This window comes from Trichoderma virens (assembly GCF_000170995.1).
Source record: "Trichoderma virens Gv29-8 chromosome Unknown TRIVIscaffold_5, whole genome shotgun sequence".
Classification (NCBI taxonomy): Eukaryota; Fungi; Ascomycota; class Sordariomycetes; order Hypocreales; family Hypocreaceae; genus Trichoderma; species Trichoderma virens.
This window is the reverse complement of record NW_014013744.1, coordinates 96,658-112,604: the sequence shown is the minus strand read 5'-3', so window position 1 is coordinate 112,604 and position 15,947 is coordinate 96,658. Positions and strand designations below refer to the sequence as shown.

Genomic DNA, 15,947 nt, shown 5'->3' with positions numbered 1-15,947 from the left:
CGAGCTTATTGCTGAGGATCAACAATGTTGCCTGACCAAACATGCCAGCTGGGTGGGTTGGCATACGCCGCTTTGGCCACATTTCAAGTTACTGTACCTGGACGAGTACCAAATACGGCATGTAGCTACGTGTTTCTAACGGCATCTCACAATGTCTCGAAGCTGAATAGTAGAGAATCCACTCCGAAACCCTTCTTCAAACAAAGCACCTGTTCAAAGCCATCAAGTAGAATACGGTGGCATTGTGCTATAAAACCCGCGGCGGCCCATACAACAGACAATATCGACCTGCATTGCTGGCGTCGTTGCCTCCAATTAGCATTGGCACCTTAGTAGAGTACTTGAGTACCTTGGTACTTTGCTCCACCGAGTCTCGAGTTCTCAACGCCTCCCTAGCCACAGCGCCCCTCTTTGTGTGGCTCAGAGGCGGTGTCTAGGTAATTACCTATCCAAAGAGGACACACTACCTAGTATCGACTGGACGACAAGCAGTGACGCCCACCAGCGAATCTTGATCTTGCTTCCGCCTGCCAATCCACCCAGACGGCTGGCTTCGACATCGAATTGCTCGATATTTCGACTGTCGGATCCAACCTTGGCCCTTTCATCTCATCGACCGCCTCCCCCGTGGTCAAAGGCAGAGCTTTCTCGCCCCGAGCAACTGCTCCTCTAGAGGCCCAGCCCTCCCCGCCGACCGAACTCTTATCACAGCATCCCTCACCTCTGGTTGCGCGCAGAGCGACGCCCTCGGCCAACGCAATCTCATCATGTCGGCGCCGCCCAATGATGGCTACGGCCAGCCGCTTGACCAGCAAGCCCAGGAACCGCCATTCGATGGCCAGGCCGCACCCCACGCCCACGAGGCCGCTGCGGGCAAGAAGAAGAAGCGAGGATATGCGGCGCAAGCTTTCGAGGTCGGCACAGGAGCCAATGCTTTAGCTGGCGGTCAGCTACCGGTCGGACAGCAATACGGCGTGCCGCCAGTTCAAGGCGGTGCTGCTCCCTATGGCGCCTATCCCCAGGGCGAGCCTCAGCCTCTTGCTGGTGGACCCGCGGCGACTGGATACCAGTATCCCCAGACTGGCTATGGCGCACAACAACCCGTGCCTGCATCGCAGCCCGCTTATGGCGGCTACCAAGCTCCGGATCAGGGATACCAAGCTCCAGGTGGTCAAGGGCCTGCCGCTGGCGTCGCTGGCATCACTCAGGGCATCGCTGGCATGCAGATGGGAAGCCAGCCTCAGCCCCCGCAGATGGCCCAAGCAAACAGGCCCGCTGCTCTCAACCAGCTGTATCCTACGGATCTCTTGACTCAGCCCTTCAACGTCACGGAGCTGGATCTGCCCCCGCCTCCAATCATCCTCCCGCCCAATGTAAGAATGACATCCCACCTACACATACCGTGCCGCGATGACGTGTGTGCTAATATGAGCTGTGTTTCTTATAGACCAGCGTGACTGCCTCACCAGAATCCAACTGCTCTTCGCGATACATTCGCTCCACTATCAACGCCATCCCCACAACCAACTCGCTGCTCAAGAAGTCTAAGCTGCCGTTTGCTCTGATAATCCAGCCGTACGGAGCTCTTCACGACGACGAAGACCCCATCCCCGTGGTCCAAGATCAGGTCATTTCACGTTGCCGAAGATGTAGGACGTATATCAACCCATTTGTTACCTTTTTGGATCACGGCCACCGCTGGAGGTGCAACATGTGTAATTTGAGCAACGATGTGCCCCAGGCATTTGATTGGGATGCCGCGGCCCAGCAAGCTGCTGACAGATGGCGCCGCCACGAGCTCAACCACGCCGTCGTCGAGTTTGTTGCCCCCCAAGAGTACATGGTTCGACCTCCCCAGCCCCTGGTGTACCTCTTCCTCTTCGATGTCAGCTATGCGGCTGTTTCCAACGGCCTCTTGGCCACAAGTGCCAGGACCATCCTCGACAGCTTGAACAGGATACCAAACGCGGATCGCCGAACTCGCCTTGGTTTCCTCGCGGTCGACTCTAGCCTTCACTACTTCTCCATTCCCAAGGATTCGGAGGAGAATGTCGAGACCAGCATGCTTGTGGTCAGCGACCTTGACGAACCCTTTTTGCCGGTGCCCCACGATCTCCTGGTTCCCCTGACCGAGAGCCGCCAGAGCATCGAGAAGTTCCTCCAGAAGCTGCCCGATATGTTCCAGAACAACCAGAGCAATGGTTCGTGCATGGGCTCCGCCCTGCGTGCGGGACACAAACTCATCTCGGCGCTTGGCGGCAAGATTGTTGTCCTCACGGCCTCGCTGCCCAACACGGGCGTCGGAAAGCTGGACATGAGGGAAGACAAGAAGCTCTTGGGAACCGCCAAGGAGAGTAGCCTCCTGCAGACCTCGAACAGCTTCTATAAGAGCTTTGCGGTCGAGTGTTCCAAGAACCAGGTTTCGATTGACATGTTCCTGTTCTCATCCCAGTACCAGGACGTGGCCTCATTGAGCAACTTGCCCAGATACACTGGTGGACAGACTTGGTTCTATCCTGGCTGGCACGCTTCGCGACCGGAAGACGCGCTCAAGTTCGCCTCCGAGTTCAGCGACTACCTGTCGTCCGAGATTGGGTTGGAAGCCGTACTCCGAGTTCGCGCGACTACGGGTCTGCGCATGAATGCCTTTTACGGAAACTTCTTCAACCGCAGCTCAGACCTCTGCGCATTCCCGGCCTTCCCCCGCGATCAGTGCTACGTTGTCGAGGTTGCCATTGACGAGAGCCTTACTAAGAACGTGGTGTGCCTGCAGGCAGCTGTGCTACACACGACATGCAATGGCGAGCGTCGTATCAGGGTGTTGACTCTGGCCCTGCCCACAACGACGAACCTGTCTGACCTGTACGCGTCGGCTGACCAGTCCGCCATCACGGCCTACTTCAGCCACAAGGCCGTGGAGAGAGCACTCAGCAGCGGTCTGGATGCAGCCCGAGACGCCCTATCGGCCAAGGTTACCGAGCTTCTCCAGACTTTCAAGAAGGAGCTCGCCGGCGGCAGCATGGGTGGTGGCCTGCAGTTCCCTGCGAACCTCCGAGGGCTCCCTATGCTGTTCCTTGGCCTCACAAAGAACGTCGGCCTACGAAAGTCAACACAGATTCCTTCTGATATTAGATCAGCCGCCTTGTGCCTCTTGTCCACGCTTCCGATCCCGCTCTTGATCCGTTACATTTACCCCAGGCTCTACTCTCTGCATGACATGCCCGACAATGCTGGCGTGCCGGATGAGACCACAGGGCAGATCATTCTCCCCCCAGCACAGAACCTGTCGTCGGAGAGACTGGTACCATACGGCCTCTATCTGATTGACGACGGCCAGGTCCAGTTCCTGTGGGTTGGTCGAGATGCCGTTCCCCAGCTCATCGCCGATGTCTTTGGAGTAGAGGACCGCACGCAGGTTCACGTTGGCAAGGGACGGGTTCCCGAGCTCGAAAACGACTTCAACGAGCGTATCAGGGCCGTGATCCAGAAGAGCCGTGATCACCGAGCACTTGGCGTGGGAAGTATCACGGTTCCGCACCTGTACGTTGTACGGGAGGACGGCGAGCCATCTCTCAAGCTATGGGCGCAGACGCTACTCGTCGAGGACCGGGCAGACCAGGGAGTAAGTGCGGCACAATGGCTTGGTGCACTTCGAGAAAAGGTACGTCAATTGGCACCCTCATAAAAGAACTCTATGGAGAACACCCAGTAGCTAACATGATCATCATCTAGGTTGTGCAGTAATGAACGTTGGGGAGTGCAATTGAGCGGTGGTGTTGCAATAATAATTGTATAGACTAGGTAGTGACGGGGAATCTCATGGTGGCGGCCTTTGGCAAAAAAAGAGGGCGAGTATGAGGAGATGGGATCATGTCTTTTTATGGTAAACGAACAATATTTCAAAAAATAGTCGCTTGAAAAAAAAAAAACTGAAGTATTGAAGATGTGTTTTCAAGACTTGGCTGAGTCCCGTGGCTGAGCATGTTGTTTCACGGCGTATTTGTCTACTTTCTTACCTTGGCATCTATCTAGCCTCATCAGGTATCATCCTGCCTTTATCACGGTACATCACAAGTGCCAAGGTGCTTTCTCTCCTCTGTATCTCGGCATCTTGCCTGTTCTTCTATAGTGGAGGACGGCGATAGAGGCCGGCCGGCCGGCTGTTAAAAAGCTGTTGGAGCACATTGTTTCGTCGGCAACAGGAAGAGCGGGACGGGGGTAGAGGTGGCGTGTTTTATCTGATTGGGTTGGGCTACTCCATAATTTTCGAACATTGGTAACCAATACGGAGAGACGGGCCTTTTCCTGTGCGTCACATTTTTGGTGGTTTTGCTCGGCAGCTCTGGTGTTGACTGGGGGGGGGTTGTCACTGATTTTACCGTGTGTTTTGCGCTTGGGTGCATGGATCGTGTAGTACTACCTATCGGTACGTTGACGGTGGACAACCACAACCGAAAAAAAAGCGTACTCGTAATACCTGTAGGGTTTAACAAAGGAAAAAGAAAGGCTGGGATATGAAATACGGCCCCGAGTTTTTGAAACGGCGCTGGAGAAAAACCTCTAACGTCGAGGTTTGAGGTTGGGCACCCCTCCCCTTTTTTTGGGGCCGATTTTGTGATTTACGCCGCAGGTGGGAGTGTGATGAAACAGGCGAGGGGGGACGCTTGACTGGCCAATGGGGATGGCGATTAGGCGCTTTGGGAAGAAAAAGAGTGTGAAACGATTTGGAGGAGGAGTAGGGAGGTGCTTTGTGATTTGATGGATGGAGTTGCGAGATAAAGAGGTGATGTAGAGGAATCATATGACTCATTGGGCATGCATCGTATGGGATTGGACTGGATTGGATTTGATGTTGCTGATGTTGAGGTTGAAGGTTTTGTGGAAGATGGACCGTCAATGTGTTGGTCCAGATTCATGGAGGAGACAAAGCGCTGGCGCCGAAGCTACGCTACAGGGCCGCGCTGAGCCTGTAAGATGCCCCAGACGCCCCCATGTCGTCTCCCTGCCGAACGACCTGCGCTATGGAAGGCTTTAGTGGCCTTTAGCTCAGGCGGGCGCCGGCTGCTGCTGGATTGGATCCAATGTTGAAGTAAGACGGCCGACTGTTCTCGGAATACTTCCATGGTAAATGGCAGTTGAGGCTTGCTTGTGATGAGGATGAAGAGGGTGCATATTCGACCCGAGCTGACTGCATAATGGCTCTTTTCCCCTCACTTGTCACAATTGATGATAGAGGAGGCTTCTTTCTACCTGATTTGTAGCTGTATAGATAACTCCCCATCTGAGTCTGAGTAAGAACAAAGCATACAGCAGGCGTTGACGATTCCATGTCAAAAGATATTCTTCAGCAATCCAACCCAACAGCTCCCGTTCTAGAAAAACAGACCCTTGCGGTCTTTTGTTTTTTGCTCCCAGGTCTTTGTTCAACAAAACACAAAGGAGCCTCCCCCCCTCTCCTCCAAGAAAGGGCACCTATCTGTACTCGTAGGCATGTTGCATTAGCCGTATGCCGGCGTTTGACAAGCCGTACCGTATACAACACCACATGCATGCATTCCCACGGCATTTCCCCGTCTCCCGCTGGGCCAGCCACCTTCTCAGGCAAGGTATTGCTGTTTCGAGCTTCAAACCGGGCTCGATACGGGCAACGGCCAGCGCTGCTCGATCTGGGCTGCCCAGGATCGGCAGGTTGTCACAGGACAGTTGCAAGGGGCCGCCAGCGGATCCGCGCGCCGCCTGAGCCCGTCCGGCACGAACCTGTAACTCCAGGCGGGCTTGCATGCATCTTGAAGCTCCATCTAGACCTTGGACGAAGCTCCGTGCCATCAGCGTCCAACATTAGCCCAAATGCAGCGTGCCAGCCTCCATCTCTTCCAGGGCCTGCAGACACCTGTCGAGCCCCAAGCATAGGCTCTGCGCCCCCCCTTGCCCGGCCCTCCTAGCCCGCCCCCGCTGGCCCTCCTGAATTATTGCTCGTACAAAGCACCAACTCGCTAAAGCACCTCAGCTGAGCAGATACAAAGACCATAGGCCACCCCCACTTGGCCAGCACGCACCTTCGACCCCGCAGCCAGCGACTCGTGCTTCGTGAGTGAACTCACCGAGACTTCCATATCATTTGCCGGAATCCCAGCTGTCTTTGTCTCTGTCGTCTTTTTCTCGTCATACATTGTTCCTTATTCCGAGGTTGAGCGTATTTCTCGTCTCTCCAACTTCTCTTCTTCGCCCCAAGAACAAGCGTCAGCAGCTTCTTCTGCATCTACGCAGCCTCCCATTTACCCACCTCTGTTCGTATGCCGCGATTCCCCTCGTCTGCTGTGGGAAGAACCTCAAGCTGACTCCGTCTAGTTCGTGGAAGTGGAGTTGCCGTTGATTGGGTTAACCGTATATTAGCCTGCGGGCATCGACGAGAATCTCCAACGCATACGGAGAGGCCTTTGTTCACCCTTTCCCGCCAGGTGCTGCGTTGCGTTTCTCTACGCTCTCGAGCCCGCCATCGACATCCGCCCACAGCCACCTACCTCCCAGCCTCAAGTCGCGCAGAGCGCCCAGCCCGACCATCATGTCTCGGTCGAACCCCCCCAATAATGCGTCGGCGTCGCGCAAAATCTCCTTCAACGTCAGCGAGCAGTATGACATTCAGGATGTTGTTGGTGAGGGAGCCTACGGAGTTGTTTGGTAAGTTTCTGGTTCCTGGGTCTACCTACGTCTTAGTTGTAGCTGCACACGCCGTTTTCTAACAGCACTTGGGCGTCAACAGCTCTGCCATTCACAAGCCGTCGGGACAAAAGGTTGCCATCAAGAAGATTACCCCCTTCGACCACTCCATGTTCTGTCTGAGAACTCTGCGAGAGATGAAGCTGCTGCGCTATTTCAACCACGAAAACATCATCTCCATCCTTGATATCCAGAAGCCCCGAAGCTACGATAGCTTCAACGAGGTCTATCTTATTCAGGTACGTCATCCCACGGAGCTCCACAAGCCCTCTCTACCCGTCATCCGTACATGTGCTCACCGTAGAACTTGCGTGTAGGAACTCATGGAGACGGACATGCACAGAGTCATTCGAACCCAGGACCTCTCCGACGACCACTGCCAGTACTTCATCTACCAGACGCTGCGAGCGCTCAAGGCCATGCACTCGGCAAACGTTCTGCACCGAGATCTCAAGCCGTCCAACCTCTTGCTAAATGCCAACTGTGATCTGAAAGTCTGCGACTTCGGTCTGGCCCGATCTGCTGCTTCCCAGGAGGACAACTCAGGCTTCATGACGGAATACGTTGCCACGAGATGGTACCGTGCTCCCGAGATCATGCTGACCTTTAAGGAGTACACCAAGGCCATTGACGTCTGGTCTGTGGGCTGCATCCTGGCTGAGATGCTCAGCGGAAAGCCTCTGTTCCCCGGAAAGGACTGTAAGTTGGCACTCACGCCAAGCTCCATGTACGCAAATGAATGCTAACGCAAGGACCTTTCCAGACCACCACCAGCTGACTCTGATCCTTGATGTGCTCGGCACACCGACCATGGAGGACTACTATGGCATCAAGTCTCGACGAGCGAGAGAATACATCCGCTCGCTGCCCTTCAAGAAGAAGGTGCCATTCCGCACCCTCTTCCCCAAGACTTCTGACTTGGCATTGGACCTCTTGGAGAAACTGCTTGCGTTCAACCCCGTAAAGCGAATCACGGTGGAGGATGCTCTCAAGCACCCCTACCTCGAGCCATATCACGACCCTGATGACGAGCCAACCGCGCCTCCGATCCCGGAGGAGTTCTTCGATTTCGACAAGCACAAAGATACCCTGAGCAAGGAGCAGCTGAAGCAACTGATTTACCAAGAGATTATGCGGTAAAAGATTGAGCTCGTGTTTTCAGAGCTCGATGAAGCACATTGTTGGAGGAGATTGTAGCCATTTATAAACAAGGTGAAGAAAAATGGAAGAATCTGTGGAGGATATAGAGCAATGAGATTGGCAAAGAAAGGATATTAGTCTTGGCCGGGCCAAGATGAGCGGATAGCAAAGCAAGGAGGAACGAGACGAGATATGAAACGAATAAATACACAGGCCTCGGATGGCTCCTTTTTTTTCCTTTTCACTTTGGTCACTTTTGCGGGGTTTCTTTAACTACTTAGCCTGCGCATCTCATTGAATACACGCACACATGGTCGATGATATATATCCCTACAGAGTAGATTATACTACGAGTATATTTAGCATCAAAAGGCTGGTCCCGGCCGAGGTGCGGGGCGAGTGTCGCGATCGACATGGACGGCTCTGTTTTGCAGTGGCCTGTTGCTCATAGGCCAAACCAATGGCAGCATGACTTGGCCCTGGCAAACCCCACCTCAGAGGTAAAGCATGGATCAACAGATACCTGTCGACAGCTAAATTGCTGCCCGTGACAGGCCGTTGCCGTTGTCCTTAGCACGTCGTTTTAGGTGTCTCGACTTGCGCAGGTACACGCAGCTTCTGCACCTTGGATTTTCATTACGCCGCTGTTTTCTTTCTCTCACTCTTTCGGCGTCGCCCATCATCTCCGGCTTCTTTTTGCCCTATTCCATGGCCGTCCAGCTTCCATCGCTCGGCTGGCGGGTCTCGTCTTTGGATACATCGTAACTGCTCGCGGCTGCTTACCGCCATACCGCAATTGAACATTCTGCCAGCTCATACGTAGTACTACCTACCTAGTAGTACAGAAGGATTACCAACCTGCTGTGCCTGCGACCTGCTGCATACCTACTGGGTAATACTTCTAGGGACGGGCAAGATACTTGACCTCCGGCTTATACCACGAGCTGCAGGGCTGCTTACACGCCAGAAGCCAACGGCAAAAAGCTGGTAGCAATGTGGACGGGCCTGATGCGGCGCTTCTCGACCGAAGAAACGCGCGTTGGCAGCGAGTTTGACGAAGCCGCCGACAGCCACGGCCACCTCAAGGACGGCATCAACGATGTCTACACGCCGACGCTGCGCACGCTGAGCCCCTTCCGGCCGCCGCCGCTGGATCCGATTGTGCTGCTCGGATACAAGGACAGCACGCCGGCGGCGTCGAGGCTGCTGACGACGGTGGTGGCGGAGGAGATTCGCACCATGGTGCCGGAGCGGCTGCGCATCACCGAGAACTGGCGCCTGGTGTACAGCCTGGAGCAGAACGGCACCAGCCTGACGACGCTGTATCAGCGGTGCCGCGAGTATGCGGGCATGCGGGTGGGCTTTGTGCTGGTTGTCAAGGACCAGGAGGGCGGGGTAAGTTTTTGTCTTTTGTCTTTTGTCTTTTGCCTTGTGGAAGCTTGGACTCGAGATGGATCTCATGATGGAAAAACAAGGCTGGAATGGACGATCCGCTGACTATTGACTTGACTTGACGCAGACGTTTGGCGCCTACCTCTCCGAGTATCCCCATCCTGCCCCGTCCTACTTTGGCAACGGCGAGTGCTTCCTGTGGCGAGCCTCGACGCTGACCTCTCTCCCGCTGCCGCCATCCGCAGACACAACCCACTTGACACGCAGCACGACGCTTGCCCCTCCCTCGCGGTCCGGCGCCTCGACGCCCGGGATTCGCTTCAAGGCGTTTCCTTACAGCGGGCTCAACGACTTCTACATCAACTGCGAGACGGGCTTCCTGAGCGTGGGGTCTGGAGGCGGCCACTACGGCCTGTGGCTCGACGACTCGCTCGACGTGGGCCACAGCGCCACCTGCGAGACGTTTGGCAACGAGCCGCTGAGCGATGCGGGACCAAAGTTTAGCGTTATTGGCGTTGAGCTGTGGGTGATTGGTGCGTGATGAGGTTATATGCATTGCCTTTGAACGATGTTATCTTTTGCTTGTTCCCGGGAGATGAGGCTCCTCCCCTGGTGCATACAGTGTTTACCGGAATACTGCTCTTCACTCCGTCTTATTTGATTGCCTAATGGACACCGATGTAATCGACTGAATGGGGGTCTGTCGAACATGGTTCAAGTCATATGATGCATAATTCTACTATATGAGAGATGCCAGAATACATGTCAGACAGAATCTTGGGCGAGAGGGGCGTGAGAAAGTTGATAATATGAGGAAAAGAAGGAGGAGGATGAAGAAGGTGTGGTGGTATGAGAAAGAAAAGGAAGAATTGGGGAAACGAAAAGAGATGAAGCAGAGGAAGACGACACTCCCTCGAGAAAATTTGACGCCTAGACAGATAGCCAGACAGACAGATATTTTATACTATGATACCCCGAAACCAAATGAATGAGCGCCTTTCCCCCCATTTGTATTTATTGCTGCCTTCGATTCCATGCGTACTCTTACAGTGTGTTGCAGTGTCTTGTTAAAATGCCAATGGCCAGCATTGGCTTTACAATTTCTATTCCTCCTCTTGCTTGACTTCTATCCATTTCCATTGCTACAATGCCGTCTTCTCTAACCTCTTCTTCTGGAAAGCCACTATCCCCTCCAATATTCCCTCTGGCGTCGGCGTCTCAGCACAAACATCAGGCTCGAAATCAAAGTTCTTGACAAGATGTGTCCTCGTCGTAGGCCCAATCGTAGCGACATACGTCCCCTCGTCCCGCCGCCCAGAGAACTTGCCCGTCTCGGGATCCAGCACGCCGAGGCCGCGGAGCATGCTGTCGCAGCCCGTGGGCGAAAAGACGACGGCCCAGCGCTCTGGGCAGCGATGCGTGCTGCGCAGGACGGCCGCGAAGTCGTCCGGGAACGAGGGCATCTCGCCCGTGCCGTAGACGACCTCTTCGACGACGGGGATCCTGCGGGTTTCGGGGAGGGACGGATCCATCAGGGTGCGGGGGATGATGTCTCTGCGTTGCTCGCCGACGAGGAATAGCAGGGGGGGTAGTCGGGCGGGGTGGTTTCCGCGGTGCCACTCGGCGTAGTGGTCGAGGATGAATTGCGCGAGGGCATCGCCGTTGCCCGTGTGGCTGCCGAAGATTTGGAGGGGAGGCTGCTGGGAGACGGCGGACAGGGCGCGGGTGGTGGCTGGGCCTACGCTGTAGATAGGGATGTTCTGTAAGTGAGGCCATTCGGGGTCATCTTTTCACCGGGGTGTGTCAGCTAAGAAGATATGGCCTATTGAAGAGGAAAGGATGCTGAGCTAACCTTTTGCAGCTTCATCTTCAAGCACTACATGCGCAAATGCTTCCACCGCCCTCTGGGAAGTGAATATCAGCCCGCCGAACTCGCAGTCCGGGCTGCTCCCGATGCGCTTCTGGCGGAGCAAGTTTCGGAGCCTGTCTACTCCCTTTTCCTCAAACTTGTGCTGTAGGACGGGGACGAAAGTTGGTTCAAAAGAGGGGTTATGGGAAGGGGCCGAGAAGAGGTCTTCGTATGCGTCGGATGGGCTGGATTTTGTTTTGAGGAGCAGGACCGGGATCGGCTGGTCTTGAGGAGCGGAATTGGACGATGACATGATGAAACTAGACTAGCACAGGATGGAGGTTGCTGAAGGACATTTGGTGGGTGAGATTGAGAGTGAAGCTAATATAAATGCTCTTGAAGAGGCGGCAATGGATTTGGATATGCCTTTGAACAATGGCTTCAAAGATGGTGAATTGAGGTGTTGTCGACATCGATAGCTGCATAAAACGACCGATTGCTGACGAGCTAATAATAGCCTAGTAGTTCTACGGGAGTACAAGAGCGGATGACGACGGCTTGGAGGGGCTAGAGGGGCTACCCGCAGCTTTATCGATAAGAAAAAAGTGTCCAGGCTGAAAGTGACAGGCCGGGCCCAAGCCATGGGCTGACAAATTACGTGCGAGATACTGTATGAGTCCGTCTTGAGACTTGTCCATCTTTATACATCTTTTTCTCTCCATCATTTCCTCTTTCTTGATTTTTGGCCACCGTTCGAGGCCTGATTGGAGTTTGTTAGTGAGTGTGAGCGTTGTTTTGCTGGCACTACTGGGATCTTCTCCTACCGATACAAGAAAAAAAAAACTATGGCCGAGGAAGCATCCTTTCGTGACGCTACGGCGATTGCGTCCGTTCCGGGGCTCTCGGCTGCTTCCGAGTCTGTAGCCGCCGACCAGCAGCCCAAGAAGTTTCCCAAGGGAGTGGTTCTGGGCAAGGATGGCAAACCGTAAGTATCTGCAGCCTTGCGTATACCCTCGTGTCTACATTTGTGCCTGTTTGGGCACTGGTCATTGGATCAAGTCTGGTAACAGTGCCCCTGTCATAAAAGATGCCGAAGCTGCACATCATTTGCTTCATGGGCCGCACTGGCCAAAGAAGCGCCCAAAAAAGATGCCGTCGCCGGCAGCAGAGCAGTATCTACAACAGCTGTCGCCTCGGGCCCTCCAGCCGACTGCCCGCCCGACGTCGAGACCCTTGGACGGAGCACCTGGACGCTCCTCCATTCCATCGCCGCATCGTACCCAGAAACGCCATCGCGGACGCAGCAGTCGGACCTGCTAAGCTTCGTCGGGCTCTTCTCCAAGCTGTACCCGTGCTGGGTATGTGCCGAGGACTTCCAGGGCTACATGGCACGGCAAAAGCCGCAGGTGTCCAGCCGTGACGAGTTTTCACAGTGGCTCTGCCGCGCTCACAACGACGTCAACAGAAAGCTGGGGAAGCCCGAGTTTGACTGTTCGCGATGGGATGAGCGCTGGAGGACCGGGTGGAAGGACGGCCGATGCGACTGATGGCCTCCTGGAAGATGGACGAATGTATGTGTACGATTAGAAGGAGGAGGGAATATTTTGGAAAAGGAAAAGGGGTAACGAAAGGTGCTGCAAATGCATGCACAGTGTACGATTGTCAGCGGCTGATGTATTGCCAGCCATAGACGGACGGCGTTGGGAGTTGGGAATAGGGGCAATAGACAAGACGCCGTGCTGGGCCGTGGTACGAGGTATCATGACTTGTGTGCGCATGGTGGCGAGAGAGTGCGAGCATGCCACGAGAGAGAGAAAAATCTTTACTCACCCTCACAGCTCGATGGGCTCTCAACCTATCGACTTATCAATTCCACTATCAATTCGCAATCAAGCTCATCAAGCCGCGACTTCGTATCCTTGAACTCGGCGCCATGTGTGGTATGGATTGGTTTGACTGGTACCTGAGCCCGGTCGATACCGTGATGCGGCTGGGCCCAACGCCAAAACAACGGGGCGACAGGCTGGTAATTGACCGGGCGTGGTGCCGAGCAGGCGCCGATGGAATCTAGATGAGCGGCCTTGGTTGTCGTGTTAATTGTCCGCTTGAGCACTATATTGGATTGCCTGCAGACGGAAGACGGAGCATATTTTGCTGGACTGGGTGCCAGGATTGCAGGCTATGGCAAGCTATGGGTATCTCTGGGCAATCAAGAGGCCGCAACAGGTGCATTAGCGCAGGGAGTGGGCCAAGGTCTAAATGGCCTGAGAGTCGTCATTACATCACTATCATGACAGAGGCGCGTCCGAAAGTGAGCTCATGCTTGCCGATGGCACGAGCAGCCTGCATTGGCGGGGTTCCTTCGCCGGTGCCGCATTTGGTGCAAACCAGAGCAGCCACGATGGAGGGGAGCTTGTCGCGATGGATGAAGTGGGATGGATGCGAAGCTACTCCTAGTACGAGTATAATATATATCCTCTCACTTAGCCGTTCCATCCTTTGTTTTTTTGTCCTATGTCCTGCCAGACACCAATCAATCAGTCTAACAATCAATCAATCAATCAATCGATTCCTCCTACAGCTTCATTCAATTGAACTATCAACATCCCGAGCTCCTAAAGTTAAGAGTGCTGGTCACCACAAGCAACAACAGCAACAGCTACTATATTCATCACAATAAACACCAACTTCGAACTATAATATACTATCTGGGGAAACATCCATCTCCCGCTGCAATCATGGGCGCAAACATCAACATCAGGGTGCAGAATCTCGAGCAGCCCATGGACGTTGCCGAGTATCTCTTCCGACGACTCCACCAAATCGGCGTCCGCTCCGTCCACGGCCTTCCCGGAGACTACAACCTCATTGCCCTCGACTACCTGCCTTCTTGCGGTCTCAAGTGGGTTGGCAGCGTCAACGAACTCAATGCTGGTGAGTTTCTTACCATAAAATATGACCATACTATACCTCATACTAACTGATGCCTGCCTAATAGCCTATGCCGCTGATGGATATGCTCGCGTCAAGGAGATGGGTGCTCTCATCACCACCTTTGGAGTGGGAGAGCTTTCCGCCATCAATGGCGTTGCCGGTGCCTTCTCCGAACATATCCCCGTCGTCCACATTGTCGGTTGCCCTTCCACCATCTCGCAGCGAAATGGCATGCTCCTCCACCACACGCTCGGAAACGGCGATTTCAACGTCTTCGCCAACATGAGCGCTCAAATCTCCTGTGAGGTCGCAAAGCTCACCAACCCGGTTGAAATCGCCACTCAAATCGACCACGCCCTCCGAGTATGCTACATCCGGTCTCGACCCATCTACATCATGCTGCCTACCGACATGGTTCAGGCCAAGGTCGAGGGTGCTAGGCTCAACACGCCAATTGACCTGTCGGAGCCCGATAATGAGCCCGAGAGTGAAGCCTACGTCGTCGATGTCGTTCTCAAGTACCTCCGAGCTGCAAAGAACCCCGTCATTCTCGTTGATGCCTGTGCCATTCGCCACCGCGTCCTCGATGAGGTCCATGACCTCATCGAAAAGACCAATCTCCCTGTCTTCGTCACTCCCATGGGTAAGGGCGCTGTTAACGAAGAGCACCCGACTTATGGCGGTGTCTATGCCGGTGCCGGTTCTTCACCCCCTCAAGCCCAGGAGATTGTTGAGTCCTCAGATCTTATCCTAACAATTGGTGCCCTCAAGGTGTGTATATCTGTCCCAAGCTATATCTGCATCGCTCTTATCCGTTCATTCGCTAACCTTTCTCTTAGAGCGATTTCAACACTGCTGGTTTCTCTTATCGTACATCTCAGCTGAACACGATTGATCTCCACAGCGACCACTGTGTTGTCAAGTATTCGACTTATCCAGGTGTCCAGATGAGAGGAGTGCTGCGGCAGGTTATCAACCAGATCAGCGCATCCGAGCTCAACGTCCAGCCATCACCAGTTGTCGAGAACGAGGTTGCCAAGAACCTAGATGACTCACCCATCATCACTCAGGCCTGGCTCTGGCCGCGCGTTGGTCAATTCCTCCAGAAGAAGGACATTGTCATCACAGAGACTGGCACGGCCAACTTTGGTATCTGGGATACCAAGTTCCCATCTGGCGTTACCGCACTCAGCCAGGTCCTCTGGGGAAGTATTGGTTGGTCAGTCGGTGCCTGCCAAGGAGCTGCCCTTGCCGCTGCCGATGACAACAGCGGCCGCAGGACTATCCTCTTTGTAGGCGACGGCTCGTTCCAACTCACAGCCCAGGAGCTGAGCACTATGATTCGTCTTAAGCTGAAGCCCATCATGTAAGTCATAACCATATCCCACACCCAGCTCAACCAGACAGTCACTAACATGTCTGTTTCTCAGCTTTGTCATCTGCAATGATGGCTTCACCATTGAGCGCTTCATCCACGGTATGGAGGCCGAGTACAACGACATCTCTAACTGGGATTTCAAGGCCCTGGTTGACGTATTTGGCGGATCCAAGACGGCCAAGAAGTTTGCCGTCAAGACCAAGGAGTCATTAGAACAGCTTCTCACAGACCCCACGTTCAACGCGGCAGAATGCCTTCAATTTGTCGAGCTGTACATGCCTAAAGAAGACGCCCCGCGAGCATTGATCATGACTGCTGAAGCCAGCGCCAAGAACAACGCCAAAAAGGACTAACATGCACGGCATGGAGTTTATCGGCACCTTATTAGAATAATAGACCTGAGACAGCGGATCAAGGCAGGCACTGATCGTTAGTCAAGCAGGCTTGGAAGGGGGGGTTATAAAAGGAAGAAAAAACGAAGCATGGTTTAGCAGGATGTTATGTATATGAATTTCAAGTTGATAATCCTTTTTTGTT

The 15,947-nt window shown here is 54.1% G+C and overlaps 6 protein-coding genes across 6 annotated transcripts; 5 read left to right on the top strand and 1 right to left on the bottom strand.

Annotated features, from left to right (window-relative positions):
- Positions 1 to 773: 773 nt before the first annotated feature.
- Positions 774 to 3,946, top strand: TRIVIDRAFT_168954 (COPII component protein; the record flags this gene model as incomplete). The annotated part of the gene is made up of 3 exons (XM_014102012.1): positions 774 to 1,373; positions 1,448 to 3,661; positions 3,733 to 3,946. The coding sequence occupies 3 exons, from the start codon at positions 1,221 to 1,223 to the stop codon at positions 3,742 to 3,744; spliced, it is 2,379 nt and encodes a 792-aa protein (XP_013957487.1).
- A 2,190-nt stretch (positions 3,947 to 6,136) lies between these two features.
- On the top strand, positions 6,137 to 8,109 carry tmk1 (mitogen activated protein kinase tmk1; the record flags this gene model as incomplete). The annotated part of the gene is made up of 5 exons (XM_014102011.1): positions 6,137 to 6,291; positions 6,349 to 6,678; positions 6,761 to 6,956; positions 7,035 to 7,416; positions 7,481 to 8,109. 4 exons carry the CDS (start codon positions 6,563 to 6,565, stop codon positions 7,855 to 7,857), a joined length of 1,071 nt encoding a protein of 356 aa, XP_013957486.1.
- A 335-nt stretch (positions 8,110 to 8,444) lies between these two features.
- TRIVIDRAFT_178693 (uncharacterized protein) lies at positions 8,445 to 10,236 on the top strand (the record flags this gene model as incomplete). Its single annotated transcript, XM_014102010.1, has 2 exons — positions 8,445 to 9,252; positions 9,377 to 10,236. The coding sequence occupies 2 exons, from the start codon at positions 8,851 to 8,853 to the stop codon at positions 9,788 to 9,790; spliced, it is 816 nt and encodes a 271-aa protein (XP_013957485.1).
- Positions 10,237 to 10,242: 6 nt separating this feature from the next.
- On the bottom strand, positions 10,243 to 11,411 carry TRIVIDRAFT_74215 (uncharacterized protein; the record flags this gene model as incomplete). The annotated part of the gene is made up of 2 exons (XM_014102009.1): positions 10,243 to 11,035; positions 11,102 to 11,411. The coding sequence occupies 2 exons, from the start codon at positions 11,409 to 11,411 to the stop codon at positions 10,392 to 10,394; spliced, it is 954 nt and encodes a 317-aa protein (XP_013957484.1).
- A 454-nt stretch (positions 11,412 to 11,865) lies between these two features.
- Positions 11,866 to 12,989, top strand: TRIVIDRAFT_111157 (uncharacterized protein; the record flags this gene model as incomplete). The annotated part of the gene is made up of 2 exons (XM_014102008.1): positions 11,866 to 12,083; positions 12,186 to 12,989. 2 exons carry the CDS (start codon positions 11,944 to 11,946, stop codon positions 12,643 to 12,645), a joined length of 600 nt encoding a protein of 199 aa, XP_013957483.1.
- Positions 12,990 to 13,622: 633 nt separating this feature from the next.
- TRIVIDRAFT_74222 (uncharacterized protein) lies at positions 13,623 to 15,947 on the top strand (the record flags this gene model as incomplete). Its single annotated transcript, XM_014102007.1, has 4 exons — positions 13,623 to 14,032; positions 14,097 to 14,803; positions 14,872 to 15,398; positions 15,463 to 15,947. The coding sequence occupies 4 exons, from the start codon at positions 13,837 to 13,839 to the stop codon at positions 15,761 to 15,763; spliced, it is 1,731 nt and encodes a 576-aa protein (XP_013957482.1).